We start from the raw sequence: 21,991 nt of genomic DNA on the forward strand, positions 1-21,991 counted from the left end.
TATACATTTATAATACATTCTAATGACCCTGGGTCCCCATATATCAAGTGGCCTATTGGACTTCAGTGACTGTTCACATTCCACACCAACCCTTAGCAAATTAGATGTCCAACATTCCCCCCTTAATCCAAAGGGGTATATATGAGTCCAAGAAGAGAGCTCTAATACAAAAATACATTAATGCATGACAGAAATAGATTGAATGTGCTCTCTAAGATGATAGCATAAGGTGGGAGAAATCGAGGTCTCAATTGTGGTGGCTTAAGGATGACCACCAACACTGGAATGCTTAGTGCAGTTCCTGGAACTCTTCAAAATCTAGCTAGAAGTTGAAGTCTTCTGCTAAAGGAAGTGCTCCCTATTGTTTTGAAAAGGGAGATTGGAATGTTGGGGACTCAACCTGGAATGTTTAGTGTTGTTCCTGAAACTCTTCCATATTTGGCAAGAAGCTGAAGTCTTTTGCTAGAGGAAGTGTCCCTAATGCTTTGAAGAGGGAGACCATCAACCTAGAAAAGGGAGGTCTACAACTTGTGGTGGTTTAAGGAAGGCCACCAACCAAAGGCATGCTCAAGGGCTTTTGTGTCTCTAATTACAACTCTGAATCTGGGTATGGTTGTCTCTGGTTGTAGGCTCAAACAACGGGTTTAGGTTGTAGCTCAGGCTTGCTTGATGTATATGTGAAACTTATCGATGATCATCAATTCCCCCCTATCAAATACAAGGTGAGAAGATGGAGAAAACTCAACTGCAAGACTTTTTAATACTCTAGAAGAAATTTGGATATATGACTGAAATATCTTCTTGGTTGTTGAAGCCCATTGCCAAGAAGCGATCCATCCAAGGTGAATCTTTGTTCTCATAGGAAGCTTGGTTTTTAACCATATGGTTGAAGAATGAATGTGTTAACCACACTGCTTGCATGGGTGAAGATCAAAACAATGATCTTTCAAATGGACAACTTGGTCACAATGTTGGCATTTGACAATATGTTGTTGTGCAGGAGAAGCAGGTGAGTATGAGTTGTCCTTAAGAAATCTAGCATTGTAAAATTAGATTGGTTTGGAATAGTCTAAAATATGAAAGGACACATCCTTGTCATATCCAAGACTCATTCTTTGCTCATTGTTGACAAGCTCTTCCTAAGGTCTGACGATGGGCTTAGGAAGTGGGACTTGAACTTTTGCATCTTTATGTAAAACTGCTTCTCAAATGGGCAAATGATGGGAACCAACCTTAATGTCACTGATTTTATCTATCTCTGACTACTAATGGGAACCAATTTCATACTCAAAAAGGGGAATATTTTGAACAAAAACAAGTTCTGAATGATGACTACATTGTTGTAGCTCCTCTTGTTGTAGCTAAGATTCAAGCTGCAAAAATTATATCTTCTCTTGTGTAATTTATAGACATGTTCGAATGTCTGTGAGAGTGAATTTGCTAACTTTTACCATTCCATCAACAATGGAGGGTATCAAAGTATTCAATTAAAGAGAGAATGTGAGTTACATTTATTCACAAACAATATACATTTATAATACATTCTAAGACCCTTGGTTTCCATATACCAAGTGGTGTCTTGGACTGTGATGATTGTTCACATTCCACACCAACCCTTAGCGGATTAGGTGTCCAACATTCTCAATATTCATTTTCGGTTGAATTAAGAATCTTATTCTTGGACAAGATGTTATTGTAGGCTCACCATTACTAAATTTACAAAAATAATAATAATTTATTTATAACACAATTGTAATTAAAAAAACAAACATCAATTAGTCAATATTGAAAAATATTACAACAATATGAAATTTGATACAATTTTGATTTATATTAAACTTATAATTTTGATTTATATTAAACTTATATTTATCCAGCTTTTAGATGAATTGAATAAAACATATAATTTGATTAAAACATTTGTTATATTGCAATTGTATTATGAATAAAATGATATATATATATATATATATATATATATATATTAAACAATGATTCATATTATTAATAATAATATCTCATTTTAAATTTGTTTAATAACCATATAAAAATTACAACAAACTGTTTATATATATATATATATATATATATATATCCCAATTAATAATGAAATGACTTTTTTCACGTAATCACACTATAATTTTCAGTAAGATTGTGATTTCTTTTTTTTTTTAAATGCACTTTTGAATGCATAGCTTAAAACCCTTAAACAGCTTAAAATTATGATTCTTAAAACCTTTATGAAATTTTGGACCAAATTGACCAGAAAAAGTGCCCTAAAAAAAAACCATTTCATCAATTACTTTATATATATATATAAAACAAGAATTTTTACCCAAAATCATTTGGAGCTCGACACTTCATAAATTTGATTAGCTCCCTCTGTAGAGATAACCTCTCTAATGTCTAATGCAAACTCTCTAAGGTTTGTGCAAAACCTTCTTTATTGGCAATACAGATAGTAATCGACCAATAATTTAAACTTTCCAAAAGAGAAGATTATTAAATTTTAGCTATGGCCAATGAAACCCACCATCACCTATTTGTATAAAGTTAATAACTTTAATTCACTCTTGAGTTTTATTTGTACTCTAAATTTATTTATTATATAATAATGGTGAAATATATATGTATGTGTGGATTAATGAATTAAAGTTTTATTTAAATGTTACTCATCCTAACACATGTTAGAGATAATTGATGACATGGTGAAGAGGAATGGCCTTAGTGCTCACTCAACACTCCACTTGGTGTGACATGTTGATTGGCTCACCCTATCATCTACCACATGGAAATTGCACAGTAACATTGATGTTGTGTGAAGGGCGAAAATCTTTAAATGACTATATCTCAATAATTCAAAAAAGGATTTTAATAAATTTTATACTATGAGAAAGATCTTTAAGAGCAAAAGGCATTTACAATCTCATAAAAGAGTTTCGAATTCAATAAGAAAAGCAAAAATTTGGTACCGCATATCCCTAATTAGGGATTAAGTGAATGAGAAGTTGTTATAGAGTGATATCAGAGCTAATCATCAAGCTAGTGAAAGTGAAAATTTGATACCACATACTCTCAATAAGTTACAGAGGGGGTTGGGTATGTTACAAGAAAAGAGTAAGTAAAAATTTACATGGATTTGATGGTATAAGCCAGAAATTTTCAAGCGCAAAAATTACCCAAGGCATTAGATAAGTATCATGATATCCAGAAAACTTGCCTATACTCTTCAAGACTCGCCCAAAAGCTCCCTTTGAAATGAGGATGAGATTTTACCTAATCAAAGTGACATCATCCATCATATTGTATGTAAGCCCATGGGAAAACACCCTCTAGAACATATTCCAACACAATTACTTGATGCGCACAAAATGACCCACTCCTAATATATGGAGGCTTGTTGGCTATTATAAGGAAAGTGTCCATCTAAGAACCTATGGTGGTTACACATATCCAATAGCGTGACTTATGGTTCAATTATGACCTCAAGTGACTAGTAGTGTGGCTAAAGGACCATGATATGTGAATCTAGAAGAATTTTGAGATTTTTCGAGCATCAAATAGGTGCAAAGTCAAATATCTCAAGGACTGTGCAATTTAATCCAAATGACATTGCAAGAACAGAAGGAAATAGGTATACAAAAAAAAAATTGAGATGAGTGTAATACAATATGAATGTGTAATGTTGATTTTTCTTGTTAGGTTAGTTATTTACTTTATTAATAGTTAAACATTTGCTACTAAATGTGCTTTGTAAATTTAAAATCAATGAAAAAGAGAAATATTCAATGTCCAAGCATTAAGAGCAAATCCAAAATTAACATATAAAAATTCAACCAATAAAAATTTCAATAAGATCAAATATTCCTATCCAAAATATTAATTATTAATTTTATTAATTGATTGTCTTTTTTCCCTAACACCTCACAACTTTAAAAGAAATAAAATAAACCAAATAATAATAGATGTACAACCTTATAATGAAATATTTTATCTAAATAGAAATGTTAATTCAAAAACATATGTTTCCAATTATCCTCACATTTCAACATCTCAAAATCAAACAACTTTGATTTAATTTCAAGATACATAACTATGTTTTTTTTGTTTAAATGTATTACTCTAACCTTAACCAAACTCTCGTGACTAAGGGTGTTCTCTTATATATCTATTTTCATTATCTTGATATTAAAAAAAAACTTATTTAAATCAAATTCTCGTGACTAAAAGTGTTTTCTTATATATCTATTTTCATTATCTTAATATTAAAAAAAATCTTATTTAACTAATCTAGATCTATTTTGAGATCTACCTAGGTCTAAGAAAGATCAAATCTCTCTACATATGAAGATATTTCTATCTTAAAAAATTAGATCTCTCTGTACTAAAAAATTAATAAAAAATTAACATAATTTTTTTTATATAATATCAATAAGGCATTCTCTAGTGAGATACGATGCTAAAGCATAATAATATATATCACACGAAATGACATTAACAAAAAAAATATTTTTATTTTATTTTGAATGAATTAAAATATTTACACTACATTAATCTTTTTATTTATTTGTATTTTTATATATTTTTACTCGAAATGTATAAGAGCAGACATTTTTAATTTTATATATTTTTACTCGGAATGTATAAGACCAGAAATAGAATATCTCTTGCATACTAAGCTGAAGCACCTCTCAACACGATAAAAATATTATTTAGTTATTAGTCAAAAATCTTAACATTAATTTCATTTGGTTGGGATCAATGTTTTTTGCAATACAAAGCTTAAACTAAAAGAAAAGTTTTACTAAATGAAATGAAATTTAATTTTTAACATACGCGGAATTAGATATAGTCTAAAGAAAAAGTTTATAAAACTGTTTATTAAAAGAAATCCCAGGAGATTTTTAAAGATAAGTAACAACAAAATTCATTTTCAAATATATTCCAATTACCGTTACGGGATTGACTTCGTGGCGAAAAGGAGGTTGTGATACTTCCCAATGCCCACCATGGTTCAATTGGCCCCCAGAGCGTGTAGTGTGTTTAGACCTCGGAAAAAGCAAAGGACATCATGGCCACACAAGCGAGTTACACAGCACAATAGGCATGATTTCTAGACCTCTTGCCAACCACAATTTCATCTTGAAGTTGAATGTATGACACTTGTTATTCAGAAATCCACCTAAACCGACTGGAATGCATTTCTGCCCAATCCAAGATTTTAGATGTGCATTTCAAACACAATACTATTTTGGTTTCAGATGGAACCCTTAAAATTGAAACTGAAGATATTGTAAAAGAACATTATTTGAAACTACAACACACCTCCGTTGGGCATTCTTCTTCCCTCCCCTCTGGATTAGATCGGTTCTTGCAGATTTGTTTTTGTCATGTACAGGTGATATAGTGACAATAAGACCCATTTTTCCCCTCAGATATGAATGGTAGTATACATTATATTATTTAATGAAAAATGCATCATGAACTTGATGATTTCAAGAACTTCTTTTGTTCTCGTCGATAGCGAGTGACCTCCTTCACTGCAGCTAGGAATGTGTGCAGCAAAACGGGAACGAAGAAGGGCTGGCATCATAATGAAGTGTTAAACATGGTAATAAACCCCATGCCAACAATATGATATAATTGGAGGAGGAAAGAAGAATATAAAGCGGGCACATTCGCTCATCATCACTGATTTGAATGGTGAAGAAATTTACTTACAGTGTAGATAGCAAAGTGGTGCTCAGTAGGGAAATAGAGAAGAGACATAATGGATGGCTGGAAAAAAGCCTCCTCAGCCCAAGCCCTTGCTTTCCGAGCATAATCTGCTCAAACAAACATTCAAACTTGATTAGGATGACCCATATTTGGAAGAAAATATAATTGAATTCTGCAAAACAATTTCGTATGCTAGAAAAGAAATATTATTGTACCTGCAGCAGTAAAATACATGCCAACAAAGGAGTTGCTTCGAGCCATACTTGCAGCTTCAAGTGATAGATGCACCTGTAACAGTATAGAACTTGTTATACGTTTTACTGAACATTCATAATGTTGCTTATCTTTAATGGCCAGCTTAAAACCAAGTTAGTCTTACAAGATAATCTTCAGAATTAGGATTTTAACACAATATCAGAGACAAATCCTAAAATATCAACAAGCTCCCTTCGGAACAAAAGAAAAATATAAAGAACCTTTGTTTCTGGAGCATAAACTTGGAACTATCTATGCGATGGTGTGGATGCTATGGAGATAATAAGGGAAAGAATTACCATAGAAATTTGCCCCGAAAAAATCTTAAAACAACAAAATTGTTTTAGATCACTTATTTCAAAAAATTGAAATCTATCTTAAGCTGCTTCTCATCTTATTCCTTATATGTAATTCTATAGTGTTCATACTGAAGTAGCATATAAAAGGTTAACTAGTCATAGGAAGTTCATGAATTCGACTATACAGGAAAAGCAACTTCAGATATGCCCTAAAAATAGAACAGGACAAAACTTCTTCACTTATACAAAACTACCAGAGAAACAAACAGTTAAAAGCTAGCATTCACAGAAGTGAAAACTAGTTCGTCAAAAGTTGTTGAGAAATCTAGGGCATCAAGTATTAGATGATTCTCTGACAGATAACTGCTTGTGAATGCTTTTTACTTCTTATATTAGATTCTTCTCTTTAGATCATTATTGTGTTTTCTTTCATCAAACAGTTATCAATGCATAAACAATAAAGAGACGAGACACAGAATGTAGGCTATTCGCCAGGGCCAAAACCTCTCCCACTTGAAAGAAAAACCCGCACAAATTATTCTTCTTATAGAGACTTCAATTGACAAATACCAAGACCAAGACCCTTGACCTATTTGCCACTCCAAGACCAAGACACAAATCCTCCTTGATGAGATTCTTCCTGCAATGATCAAACCTCTGCTTCTTCGTCCTTCTTGGCTACTCTTCAGAATTTTGGTCCCTTGGTTCAGCGCTGCACTCCTTGGTTCTAGTTTAGAAACCCTTAGCACATTAGCTTGACCAATTTTTACCTTATATCTTCTTCGCTCTAGAAGGAGACTTCCTCCTTTTAACTCAGCTTCCCTTTTATTTGTCCTTCACCCAACTTGATTACCTTTTGATACTTGTAACCTTCTCGGCCTCCTTGCTGCAATAGACAGATCTGTACCTTCGCACGTGTGGAGATCCCTTAGCCCAAAACAGTCCCAAAATAATGCTGGAACACTTCGTAACTTTGTCCTCTCTCCTTGCTGGTTCTTAGGCTCTTTCTTTGTCACCTTCGCACTGCTCAATTTCAGACCTGCTTCACCGAAAATTGGTTCTCTGAAATTAGGCCGAGCGGCCTATTTATAGTGATTGGAGCCTATAATAAGCAGACTTGACTTGGGTGTGAGCCGACATGTCACTTGAGGAAATTATTTAATCCATTTTGAAGCCGACTTGAAGGAGGTGTCTTTGCTTGGTCTTGGAGGGCCTTCTTATACATTTTATGACTCATATAAAATTGTAACATGCCCAAGATGGGTCCTTCATACATGGCATTGACTCTCTTTGACTTTATGACCAATCCTAAAGGCTCACAATGGGAGCCATCACTAAAAATAAAATTCCTTGCTCATGAAACCCATGAGACAAGTATTACAAAATAATTTTATTTTTTCTTTACATCAATTACATAAAATCACATTTACATGTCATTATGAAGACCGAACCTAGTTACAGTTTTAAAAAAAAGTTACAACTCTATACTGAATAATAATCAATTGGAATAGACAGTTACACACGCTGCTCTTGACAAAGAAACAACACTACATTATGAATAATAATCAATCTGAGTAGACATTTACACAGGCTGCTCTTGACAGAGAAATAGATTTGGGAGTGAATTTGAATGTAACCTGGATTGTTCTTCAGATGTCAAGGCCAAGCTGCTTTTGACTATTAAATTTTTGTTTCGAAACACTATTTTTAAATGATGTTGTAAATTTCCAAAGCAACAGAACATTGCAAGCCAAAATAACATTACCTTGTCCTCCGTAAGTGGGACATCTTCCTTCATTTATGAGTCAAAGGCCTTGCGATACTCCAAGAAAGCCCAAAACAATAAAATGTGCTATGACGTCATCTCCAATGGTAACAAACACAAGCTCCAATGTGGTCTTTCCACCAGATAATCATCATCATGTGTGCTACAATACCTCAAAATCAAGGAACAGACCACTAAAACGTGAAATAGAATTTCAAATGATGATCATACGATCAAAGTAGTCCACCTAGGACGTCACCTCCAAAGGGTTCAACAACTCGACATCTGAGGTACCAACTCATCAAAGAATGTGCAAACTAATAGATCCATGGAATGAGGGATCAACCAACAAGTTAGTTGCATCAATCCACATGCAAAGTCATCACAATACTCAACTAAATCCATGAAGGAAGGGGACAGCCCCATCATACAAGTAAATATATCAGAGTCCCTCAACATATGTTCCAAGGAGGGGATACTAAGGAAGAATCCACTAGGAAGGGTAGAAAATCACATCGATACTTGATCCATGTGTTAAGAATGTCCAATCAAGCAGTGACATCGATACCATGAGCCTCAAGCCATGCTACACCATGTCTAACGTATTCATTGGGAGGGATAAAACCATCTAGAAATAAGAGCACAAGAAGAGTGCTCTCCTAAAATAAGGACTCCACCATGCCAAGAAACATCCTCACACCAAACAAGTCCATAATCACTAGGGATTTTCTTCACAAAAGACATATCTCATCATACATCACAATCATCATAGAATATTGTGCAGAAGTGGAGCACTCTCTCTAAGTGATACGCAAACAAACCAATCATACCATTATAATGCCTAGATAGGCCATGTTAGGTTGGGTGTTCCATAGCCCAAGCAAGCATCTCATGAAAACATTTACGAGGAGGTTGATCCATCAATAAAGGCATGCAATATAAAGAGAGCACCAATAGATGAGCCATGATAACGAATCCATAAATTATAACAATACTCCAAGCCAATACATGTATCCTTAGTCCATCCAACGGTCCATTAGTGTCATCCTGCAAAACTGTGACATGTGTGATGAAAATCACAATGTATTGATAATAATCACTAGGGTAGGCCTCATACAAAATTAGCAGTAAGTTAGTAACAGGCCCAACAAGTCCATGGCTCCAATTTTCCACTCAAAAGGTACCCAAACAGGTCACAAATTATATAGTAATCCATTTTGGATCAGAGGTGGTCCCCATATTTAAATAGGTTAGGAATATGGTTCAAGAGGCAAGTGAATTGTTTTGGAGGCTTTTATTTTTCTTAATGTTCTTTCTGGAAGTTGTTGTGGGTTGGGTTGGGTTGGGTTGGGTGGCAAATTGGTCAATTCTGATCAAACCAATAGAACCAGTTGGTTCATACCCACACTATATGTGGTTTACACACCAAACCAAACTAGGAATCGCTAAAAACTACCTGAACCAGAATCATTTGGTTCAAACTACTACACTCTAAAGTAGTGCTACCCTTGTTGTCTCATACCTATTTTTGATCAAAATTTGGATTCTGTAATAAAGGCTCTAATTTTTGTTCACGCTTTATTTTATTTTTCCTACTAGAATTATCGATGTTGGAATGATAACTTTAGGGCTTATTTAAAATCTGATGTGACATTTATCTTCACTGTTGAATCTGTATTTATCCTACGTTGCATATGGAAGGATCCCCTCCCCCACCCCTCCCCCAAAAAAAAAACAACCCGTATGTTTCATTTTGGCGGCTTAAGGATACCTAGGAAACTGTAAGGGACTCGTCGAGGGCATAGGGACTTGCTCACCATACCCAAGATGTTCCTAGCAGACTTCAGTGATGTTCTGGGCAGAATTCGACGTTGTTTTGCAGATGTCTATTCAGTTTTGACAATGGACATTGCTGATTGGTCAATGTTAATTTGGTAGCTCAAGGACAAATTCCCTCCTTTGGACAATCTTCCTCATCAAGAAAGATCCCTCCTAGCCCTTGGAAGAATTTAATTTGGTTAAGGAAAAATACATTTTTAATGTGGAAACCCACATGTGCACAAAAGTTCAGGTCGGCTTAAAAGAGAAATTGGACACCCTTAAAAGCATATAAATACAAGTCAAGTGACCCTCATTTGGACATCATCAACAAGCATCTTCTTCTCTCTCTTCTTTGTTTTGGCTCGCACAGGTCTAAGGTTGGTTCACAAAATTGGTTTGTACAGGTGCGAAATTGCAAGGTTCGAGCTTGCACATGTGAAGAAAGAATTTCGATCTGTAGCCGCAGGATTGGAACAGGGAATTCGCAGCTATAGCCACTCGCATGATGGGGTTCTCCCTGTGGTTGGAGAGCTTCAGCTGCACACATGATCATTAGCTCCTTGCAACTATGTCCTAGGGTTTTGTTGATAGTTGATCGCAGGCCTTGAAACTCTTATTTGAAACAGATCTGTCTATTGGGCTCATTGTTTGGTTGGTTTTGCTGGATAGTCTTGTGTATGGTGAATTGGAACATTGTACTCTCTCTTTGCAGAACATTTTATGACAATCTAATAAGAAGAAGAATTTGAAAGGGTTTTCCCCCTTGTGGGGTTTTTCCCTGGTCTTTGACCAAATTGGCAAATCTGTGTGTCTCTTATTTCTCTTTATTGTCTTCTATTGTCTATTGCATTTACTATTATATCTACAATTGCCCTTGATAATTGGAAGAATAAAATGTGTAGAAAGGTTGCCAATTGAAGAAAAGAATTGGGCTAAAGTAATTGTAACAACATAAAACAACGGAAAATTAATAGGCAATATGATATATTCAAGCTTGATAATTTCTTTGAATTTTGGACTTTTATTTTGTGATTTGAATTTATGACTTCACAATTGATATTATGTATTAAACTGATTCTAACTTCTATTTCCACATATTTATTTTTATTATTCATGTTTATGGTGAATTCTTTTTTTAATAATGTTGGAAATACTAAGAAGGGGGGTGAATCAATATTTCTTTTACAATTGTTATTTTTAATCAGTTAAGATCACTTAAATAGAACACAAAATGAACAATGACAGAATAAATACTTTTATTAATCAATATTTGGTGAGGACACTAGTCCTTTTGCAATAATTCAACTACAACAAAGATTAGGGCTCCAACCTCAGATGAAGACACCAGTCTTCAAATCAACCAGATTCCAACCTGCACTTCAAGGCTCCAACCTTGTGCACCACCAAGCTCCAACTAGGTCTTTTAGAGGACTCCAATCCTCTCTGTAGTACAGGCTCAAAACTGATCTTTCTAAGGCTCCAACCTTGTTTTTATGAGGCACCAACCCTTTCAATTTGCTTCAAGTTCTTCAATAATGAGTATAAGTTGTTCTTCAAGGCTTCCCAAACACTTCTACAACAAGCCTTGACAGTTTGTTCAATATAGCTTTAAGGTATCTTCAACAAGTCTTCAACAGTCTACTACTTCATCATTGACAAATTTGTCCACTGTAGAAGGTGTCTTTGTCATGTCCCTTCCTTAATTAATTTGGAACAAGACTAATTATTGAATTTTTGGGGGCAAATTTGGAGATAGTGGGGCCCATTCGATTTTTATTAGGAGATTAGACTTAGGAGAAGTTATTTTGTTGTGGTTAAATTACACATGGGGGCTACCCACACTAGGGAAATACTCACTCCCTAGTTCAGTTTGCATGGAGGTGGTTAAGTGACAGCCCACGATGGAGGTAAAACTAGAGGGAAAAGTGCTCCATGAAATCCATATAAGGAAGGCAACTCTCCTCATTTCATTCATCTTTTGGCATATCAATTTCTCTTTGGTTGTCCGAGTTGCTTAGCTAAGTCACTTGTTGTTCAGCGCTAGTTCTTCAAGCGAAGAGCTCACCCTTTCCTCAGGGGACTTCGAGTGCCACCCTAGGAAGGTTTTTCTTCATTCTTTAGTAGGAGGATTCCATTTTGGTTTCCAACAGTTGCATTCACCTCTAGGTGGTGTGTATTACTGGAGGATGCAGTGAAGAGGAGGCCGAGTTTCCTTGTGGTGTCTTGTAGTGGAGTTTGGTTGGGAGATTTTCCAAATAGGAAGCATAGGAGGTTTGTTGTCACTTTGGATAGTTTGGGAGCTCGAGGAGTGTGCTTCTTTGTAGTGTGACTTTCGCACTTCTTGGGACAGCGTAGAGGCAACACTTGGTGCACACGTGGGAGGTAGAGTATCAGTATTTGAGTCTAAACTTTGCCGAGGAGGTTAAGGGAAGTATTTGAGGAGGAGATTGCTTCATTTTTGGAGCTTGGAAGGAGGATTTCATTGGAATTCCTTGCAAGCCATTTTTTGGAGCAGCTTGGAGGGTGTAGGGCATATTGGAGGCCGAATTTGGGAGGTTGGATTCAGCCCAAACCCTTTATGGGTTTTCTGGGTTTTCTAGGTTTTTGACAAGGATCCTAGATACAAAGTTTCAGCATTTTCTGAGCACTGGAGATGGGGTTTTCAGCCGTATCTTTGCAGCAGACAATGCAAAATAACTAGGAATTGCACAATTTCTTTGGGGTCGACTTTGGGAGGTCAAAATCAGGCCAAACCATTTCTGGGTTTTTGTGGGTTTTGGTCAAGGAGCTTGGGGCTGAATTTGTACCATTTTTTGAGCAACGAAAGTGGAGTTTCTTGCAATTTCTTTCCAACCATCATCGTAGTTTTTTGGACAGCACAAAACATTAGAGGAGCAGACATTTTCCAATACTTGATATCATTGTCTCATCACCTGGATTTTGTCACGCTTGCCATTAAGGCAAGCCCAGGTGCATTCATCCATACTATTGTACTTGCTCCATTGATTAATAAAATGGCTCAGCTAGTTCTACTTCTGGAGTTTTTATGAGCATGTACTGTTTGTTAAAATTTTCTGTGTTGAGAATCGTTTTTGCTTTATGTATCACTGTTTGTTAAAGCTAGGAACATTACAGTCTCCTAAACTTTTCATGATACCCAATCAAATTTTTAAGGTACTACATCAATACTTCAATCATGTTGCTTCTTCTAGATGCTCTGTACAACCAATTCTCTGCTTTAACAAGTCAACAAAAAGATCTTCGATTTATCCTTAATGTACTGCTCTAGATGTTATCACTGCTACATTGATTGCTTCAAGGCTAACTTCCAACGTCTGTAATGTCAAACACTCTTTCCTCCAAAAGATGCTCTAATAGTGCTCTAATAATTAAGACAACTTCAGAAATATAACAATTCTTCCTGTTCTTTAAGACCGTTGTTTCTTTAGTAGACATAGGGCATGAGCTTCCAAGATGTCTTCACAATTTCCAACAACAATAGGTCTTTGGTAATGTCTTCAATTTGGCAGCTCCAATGATACTTTGAAATCTTCTTCAAGATCAATTTCTATCAAGACACGAGTCTATTCTTCTAGGTTTGCACTTTTTGTTGCTTCAAGATTTTCTTCTCTCACAAGATCAACCAAAGTCTTTAGCAAATCTTTAATCAAACTTCTTTACTCAAAACAAATTGTTTCAATAATGCTTCAGTAACATTCCTATAGGGGTCAATATCTTCAAAAGGGATATTGATTGTCTTCAAATTCGTTGGTGTGTAGATCCTTGTCACAAATCCGCAAATTGGCATGCCACAAGTTCGTAGGTCATGCCACGGGTCTTCAGCTCACAAGTTGTAACTATAACACTGATCCTTAGGTCACAATAGAGACTTCCACGAATATTGTCCAGCTTATCAAACCCGCAAAGGAACACACACAGAAAATGCAGAGATACAGATAATCTTCTCAAGACAAACAATGTTCATATTCAAATGCTCTTCTTGTACAAGACGTGAACTGCTCTTCAAATGTTCCTCGCTTTATCCGCCTTCTATCTGCTCTGCATCCTTATTCTTTCCTTCTTCCTTGCCTCAACCGCTATCTCTTTTCTTTGTGGATTTCAGATGATATAACCGAATTTTCTTGCTTAGAAATGGAAGGAACTCGTCCTTATATTTATAGTTGTTTGTGTCTACTGAAGGGGCATGACTGTTGGTTTAAGGAGTGCTGACCTGAGTTTAGGAGCCCACCTATATGCATTTGAATTTTTTTTATTTTAATTGATAAAAAGTGACTTGTGGAGGATTTAGCATAGGGCATGATGGTTAAGTTTTAGGAAGTGTTGCATTTAACATTTCATAAGTAGGGATATGTATAGTTAGGATTTCATGGGCATCTTTTAGTGATTCCTAGGGTTGACATCAACAAGCACATAACAAAAGTTTTTTATTAGGATTAGGACAATATAGATATTAGGGCTTTCTTCATTATTCATCATTACTTGGAGCTAGGGTTTTAATGGTTCTTCATATTAGGCATGACATCATAGGTTCTAAAATTGGCAACTAAGGCAAAACTCCACATGGGTCATCTTATTTTAATAGCTTATATTTTTCTTGGATTCCCGTCTTCGAGAGGTGTAGGATTGATCTAAGGATCATCTGATTCTGACATGTACAAATGAAGTTATGAATTTATTTTGATTATGGTCAAATTTTCAAGGTTGGCCAGCAAACTTATGTAGGCTCAGAAGCCCAACAGTCACATCTATTCATCCTCAACATTGCATATAAATAGAAGGTGACTTAGCCTCATTTGGACACACTCATCTTCACACTTCTCTCTCTCTCTCTCTCTCTCCTCATTGATTGGGTATAGATTTATGGACCTATCTCTTTCCACACGTCCGAAATTTCATGAGCGAAAATTTAGGAGGCCGAAATTTCAGGAGACCGAATTTCTGGACAGTTTAACCAGCATTGACTGCAATTAGGGCCGACTGTAGGTGGGTTGTTTGACCAGGCTTTGACTGGGTTGAATTTGACTATTTTGAGGGTTGTTTTATCTTATTGTTTGGAGGCTGAAGTTGACTGACATTGACTGATTTGTTGAAGGTCAAATCTGCCTTGTTGACCAGCATTGACTTTTCTGGCTAGGGCTCTTTTGCTGTTGTTATAAATTATTAGATTTGTAAATTGTATTATCTCTCTCTGTTGAACTATTGAAGACTAAAAGAAGATTTGATTAAGGGTTTCCCCACATTAGGGTTTGTCCCTAGCTGGTGCCACATCTTGTGTCCTCGTCTTGGCTTGTCTTCTACTGTTTATGTTTATGTTTTATCTGCATTTTACTATCATGTTGATGTGATTGCTAATCTGAATATTGATATTGGGCTAATAAAGAAATTGAAGTAAAATTGCTCTAAAGCATAGAACATACCATTGTTGCCTAAAATTAACATGGTATCAAAGTTGAGGTGAAGACAAAGCCCAAGCAAGAGTGAAAGAGAAATCATCAAAGACAATTGCACAAGGGCAAAAGGTTCAATGGGTTCCTCATCCTACTTCCCGGCTAAAGACAAGCTCCATGATAAATCTTACTATCATGGATAGAAGATGTCTCTTGATTTGACCTTGGAAGAAAAAGAAGTGATGGACAATGTGCAGGGTACTTACAAGGCCTCTCTTCCTTTGCCTTCAAAACAACTAGCACTGCGGCCAACTTTAGCAGCCAACACTCCCCACAATGTAACACCTAATGTAGCAACCACCAATGATGATTTGATGACACCCCAGACACAGAAATCTTTTGCAAACCCATGAGCATCAACGCCTTATTTTGCCAGAGCTCGATCATTTCGTGAGACAGGTCAATCTACTTCTAAAGATGCAACTTTTGAATCTCCTTATTTGGCAAAAGAAATCTTGACTTCCCATCATTCAAAAAAGTACAGTTCTAGAAGGCTTCAAGGAAGTCAGTCTCCTGATGTATCAGTTAATGCACCCAGACTTGACCAAATTGTTGAGTTCTCACTAGCCCTCAATGATAAGTTGCTTCCCATTCGAAACCAGAGAGTTAAGGATGTTCCTTTAGACACCCCAAAGAAAAGTTGCCAATCTGGGCCAGTAACAAGAAGTAGGGGACTGGAAAGGTCTATCTCATTGAGCTCAGTCATGGATAGAGATGATTCCAATGGTGATAGGACATAGTAAAAGTGCACCATCCAAATTAATACGAAGACTCCCCCTCCTGCTCCTCAGGTGAATCCATCTTTTAATGATGTTATCCATGTGATCAGACAGTATTTTTAGGATTGGTACTGATCATTTGAATCTAGAGACATGCATCTTGGTACTAATCAATCGGATCCAGAGACATGCGACTTAATGCAAGGAAGAATGGACATGGGTTCCTTAGTTGATCTAGGCTATAGCAATCTTTCGCCTGTTGTGGAACTTGCAAGGGTTTTGATGATATATGTGATGTTGCGACGGTTCAAGTTGAAGATGAGAAATTCTAAACATCAGCAGTGAGTGGAAGAGGAGCCGCTAGTAGAAGAGGAATGAAAAGGAGGAAGAAGGGGAGGTGGCTCAGTGGCGAGTGGAAGAGGAACAAATTGCCGGGTGATTTTTCCACGTGTCATATTTTGATTAGAGTGAGGAGGACGAAAATAAAGCTTCCCGATTGGTTGGGGTGAATAGTGTTTGCTCACCTCAACCCTGCAGAGAAAACGCCTTTTAGCATAATTAAATAAAATAACTTTAACAAAAATGTCACTTTATAAAATCATTATAAAGTAATTTTATTAAATTATAAAGTAACTTTATAATAAGGTTTTATAAAGTTTACTATACATATAAATAATTAATTAACTATAATAAAAAATAAAATTTAAAAATATAGGTAAAAAAAATTGAGAAGAAAATGGGTAAAGTTCAATAATACCACTTACACATGTTGAAATGATGTGGGCAAGTGAAGAAATTGTCAGTGATTAAGCTTTGAGGACAAAGCTTTTTGAAGAGGGGCAATGTTACAAATATAATTTATATAAAATAAAATAAATATAAATGAATAAATAGTAATCATAATTATAGTTAATTAATGATTAGTTAAAGAAGAGGAATGTTTCTAAAGTACATGACCATTCATTGAAGGGGCCTAGGTATATAAGCGGGCCCTCATTGTAACATTCAATCATCCTTGTACTATCAACTTATCAATAAAAATTATATTATTCAACACATTTGTGTATTTTACATTTAAAGCACAACAACTTAGAGTTTTGTTGTTACAGATTGGCTAGAGAAGATTTGTTATATTGGAGGGATTTATGAAATCAAGAGCAAAACCAATGACAATTAGCAAAACCTTAACCAAACTGAAAATTAATCGCTCAAATAAATCTCTTTACGAAGACATTCATCAAACCCTTTTGTTTGTATTTTTGAACATCTTTTTCCGAGTAGTAAGAATCCTTGATAAATATATGGAGTGTTATTGTTCCTAAAGATTTAGAAGAGACGTTATGAGACTGCGTTTATAGTGAGTTTATTTGTGAATCTAATTTCTTCATTTTTTTTGTCGATCAAGTTCTTATATTAGTTTTTCAAAAAAGGAGTACAAATGATCAATGATTTCTTAGCTCTCCCAGCCTCACTCCAACCTGATTTTTTCGCCGAGAGAGTTGGACAGTACCTTGAGAATAAAAAGTGATTTCTACAAAATACCAAAAATCAAATAGGTTCTAACACCCAGAAAACTACCATCACAATTACATAGGAGGATTTTTCCCTTGAACAATACCCAGATCTACCGGCGAACCTTGCCCCCCGTGGACATGAAAATCTATGTGAGCCAATCTAGCCTCTATCTCGTCTGACCACTCATCAACTCAGCGTTGGTTGCGGCAGAGAGAGGCTAGGCGTTCCAAAATTTCTTCTTCAGAAGACTGCAAATCATTGATATACGCGATTACCTCATTCCAGTCTTCATATCGTTGCTCTCAGAGAATGTCTAGGCTGGTTTGGATGCTCAGTAGTTGCTTCGCGATGGTTTGCAATGTTGGAGGCTGTTCAACATGACCCAACAACTAGGGCAGCTCCTCTACCACCTCCTCTTCCATCAAGGTGCCCTCCTCCTCACAGTCTTCCCCTCTCGCTGCCCTTGCCTCCAACTAGCCCTAGTGGCCAGCTCCACGTCTCGACCTACCCCTTTTTCATTGCATTACTGCACCACCAAGCTGGGTTGGCCCTAATATGCGTCAATCTCCTCTCGCCCACTGCACCCCCATTTCAGCTCTACCGAGAATATTTGAGCTCACCTGCCTCAGTGAGATGAACTTTGTTGGATCCCTAGCTCATCGACGCCCACCCGACATTGCTCTCCACTGCTGCAAAGCTCCCACACTACTCAAGTCACCCCCCAACACCCAAGCGTTGGGAACTAGTACCGAATTCTAGCAATAACCCAAAGTTGTAAGACCACAAAGCAATGGCATTCGCCACTCTATGAGTGAAACCAGGCATAAGGGAACGACACTAACTAGCAATATAGTTGGTTGACTCAAGACCCCTCCCCGACGCTTGGAGAATAGTTCTGGAAGGCGAAGGTTGCAGCGTCTACCGAGCCACCAAAAACACTGTGAACACCTGGGTCCTAAATCTCCCTCCCAGTGGACCAAAAGTCAACCGACGACATCAAGCTCCCATCACCCTCGCCAAACGCACCCTCAATTCTACATGTTCAGGCTTGCATGCATAGGAGTACCTGTGCATACACCACTACTTTGCCCCCATGTACCTTACTACCATAACCAATAGGCATAAAACACACATCAAACTCCAACGGTCGTATAAATGGATAATGGCCTCCTTCTGGATTGTTCCTAGCTTCCGCCACTTGGGGCTCTCTGCCCTTGTACCATTAGCACATGTCATACCATTGATCCCATCAGTTGGGTTGTGTGCCAAATCGTCCAACCGATTTGTTCCCTTGCGTGGTCGTTGAGCATACACCCCCATCGAGGATGATTTCTTCATTTTTATTATTTATTAATGGCTATACAAATCTTCACGCTTTTTAACATTTTAAGGGTGGATTCCGATCACGATTTTTGTGGATCCATTTCCAGAAATCCAGAAACAGATCCAAAAAAAATTTAAAACCCTTGGAAACGTATCCAATTCCAAATCTGATGTTTTCAATTTTTTGAAATTGCACAAAAACATTTTCACAACATTTTTGTTGACACCTAATCTTCATGATTGGGGAATTTGTAAATAAATAAATCAGGAATGTGAACAGTCATCGGAAGATGAACTGAACAATCACTCCTAATGTATATAACAATAACCTACCTATGGAATAATCAGACGAATCAGTTTTTTCTGCCTTTGGAGAGTTACTGCCTGGCCTGACATGGTATCAGAGCCAGTTCTAAAAATAGTTGTAACTCCCTTCATTTCTGCCACTGCCTCTGTCCTGATCATTGCTGCCACTGCCTCTGTCCAGAGCGTTGCTCTGCCTCTGCCTCTGTCGCTCTCTGAACAGTCAGAGCCATGTCATAAACGTTTCAAAAAAAAAAAAAGGCGCTATTCCTCCTTTGATTATTCCGTGTACATTCCGTTGGAGAAACGGTTTCCTCTGCCACTGCACTACGTCAATGAATCGATTGGGTTAATTTTCCAGACATTGGCTCTCTGGAAACTGCAGCTGTAGACCTGAGCATTTCCTTGGAATGTAAAGATCGATATTCTGTCCTTCTTCATGTTGATGGCGTCTCTCTGCCTCACCGGTGGTGAATCATGATTTATGTAACGAGCTGCTTGAAGATTTGAAGCGTATGTGAACTGATTGCTCGCACTGATAACTGGATTGTTGTGACTCGAGTCTACGTCGACGGAGTTTGCTGCAACGATGGTTTCGACCCGCCTGCTGAAACGAGTTATTTGCTGATCCTAATAGAGCCAGAGAAGTCGATTGGACGGTAAAACTCTAAATCACTCCTTATGTAAAACCATAAATCTCTGCACTCGCGGGTAAAATTCTGGGTATTGTGGTATATGTTGAAGTGTTTCACTGTAATAGTTGACACTCAGGATATTTTAAGGAAGATATTTTCAGTGAGGGCACGCTTTGTAGACGGTTAGCTAAGGTATATCTCCAGCAATAAGTTCCAGTAATGCATGCGTGTTGGCATCCATTATAATTACCCGCAAACCCATGTGCCCACGAATGAAGCCTGGTAAGTAAGTTATAACCTTGTCCTTTACATCAGTTTGGATTTGGCGGTCATCGTTTCCGGCGGTGTATTGCAGAGTTGACATGGTATCATTCATCAGAAATTGCAAATATCAGTGCGCGCTCGACTCGGTGTTGCTCTCGGCTAACGACGCGACCTCGCTACGCCTCTTTGCAGTCCGACTCTGAACAATAGAGGCGTTTCAATCGGTTTGCACAACCTTTTAGCGCTCGATCGGTGCCCGGATCCACCTAGGCTGCGCTATACGGTCTTTTGTGGTGTGTTTTCGCGCTCTGGGAGTCCAGGTGTGGGGGAAACCCCTATATTCTTTTTATATCCCTGAGGTTACTAGTAAGTCGGTGGGTTTTCGAGTTTGTATCATTGTAATAAGTATAAGGTGAAACCGAGTTTGCATCATTGTAATAAGTATTCAGATTGAAGTTATGTATGGATGAACAGCTGGTATTATTATGGATGCTTTTATCTAACATTAGAAGGATTTGAAGAAAATATAGTGCATAAAGTTGTAGCGTAAGGAAGATATTTGAAATCCTTTGAGAATGCCTTTTTGACTGCAATTTCACTTTTTTATCAGCAGAAGTTTTTTATCAGCAAAAGTTTTTTATCAGCAGAAGTTTTTTTTTATCAGCAGAAGTAATTTTTTACAGAATGCATTCAATCATCTCTATGGTAGGAATAGTTCTCACTGGCAAGGAGAACTATCCTGAATGGTCCCGGATGATAAAACACACCCTCATCTTCAATGAGTTGTGGAAAGGAGTGTGTATCGGAGAAGGAGACAATGACCCAGTGCAGCCTACATCAGACAAAGAGCTCATCATTTGGGAAAACCAGAACAGCAAAGCCTATGCATTAATCACAGCATCTGTAAATGAAGAGGTGTGTCGCCATATTTCATCGTATTCAACTGCCTTTGAAGCTTTACAAAAGCTGAAAGAACTCTATGACTCACATTCTGCACTTGAAGTTGTTCAGCTCATGATTAAACTCTTCACTCTTGAACTGAAAAATAATGATCCTCTTGCTCTTGCATCTGAAGTAAAGTCTATAATGCATGATATCAAATCCACTAAGTTTGAGCTGGATATCCCTCTTATTGCTTTTCTCAAGGCACTCTATCCTACCTACTCCAATTATCTTGAGTCTTTACAAGCAAATGGAAATCTTAAAGATATAACCTTTGACTCTCTTGTGAAAAAGTTTGCTGAAAGAGAGAAAGCCTTTGGAAAGAAGACAGCCCCTGAATCTTCTGAAGAGACTGTGTGCCTTGCTCATAAAGAAAAGCATCCTGCTCAAGATTCTACAAGAGGAAGAGGTGGACGAAGAGGAAGAGGAAGATACTTCAGAGGCGGGGGGGCAGACATTCTCAAGGAGAAAAGGCAGATCTGCATTGCATTCGCTGCAAACGAAATGGATCACATGATGCTTCTACATGCAAGCTACCATGGGACAAAATTGAGCAGAAAAGAAACCAGCAGAAAGGTAAAACTGATGATACAGACAAAGGTAAAGCACCTGAATCCGCTCACTATATTGAGGCACAATGTAACATTGGAGTAAATGAAGATTTGTTTAATGCTTCACTTGCTTCTTCGAAAAATGATTGGTTGCTTGATTCAGGAGCAACCTGTCATATGACTTATAGAAAAGACTTTTTTGAAGATTTCACTGACAATGTTGATGGAGCAGTATACTTTGCAGATCAGTCAAAAATCAAGCCATCAGGGCTTGGCACAATCAGGCTTAAACTGCCTGGTCTTCCAGACTTTCTTCTGGATCATGTTCTATATCTCCCACAGCTCAAGAGAAACTTGTTGTCCTTGGTCCACATCCGCCAGCAAGGTCACTCCATTCATATGTTTGATGGCAA

At 37.1% G+C, this 21,991-nt stretch overlaps 1 protein-coding gene across 1 annotated transcript in view; it reads right to left on the reverse strand.

The window, feature by feature from the left end:
• Positions 1-4,842: 4,842 nt before the first annotated feature.
• LOC149141867 (GPI transamidase component PIG-S-like protein) overlaps positions 4,843-21,991 on the reverse strand; it is a 155,835-nt gene continuing 138,686 nt past the window's right edge. The window contains exons 11-13 of the mRNA XM_089450069.1: positions 5,934-6,006; positions 5,722-5,825; positions 4,843-5,583 (exon numbers count right to left, since the gene is read on the reverse strand). Coding sequence (XP_089306195.1) covers positions 5,479-5,583; positions 5,722-5,825; positions 5,934-6,006 — 282 coding nt within the window. The 3' untranslated portion in view covers positions 4,843-5,478. The remainder of the gene's footprint in view (positions 5,584-5,721; positions 5,826-5,933; positions 6,007-21,991) is intronic.

This window comes from Pinus tabuliformis, chromosome X, assembly GCF_031772625.1.
Source record: "Pinus tabuliformis cultivar Carrire ecotype Pingquan chromosome X, CPIR1, whole genome shotgun sequence".
Classification (NCBI taxonomy): domain Eukaryota; kingdom Viridiplantae; phylum Streptophyta; class Pinopsida; order Pinales; family Pinaceae; genus Pinus; species Pinus tabuliformis.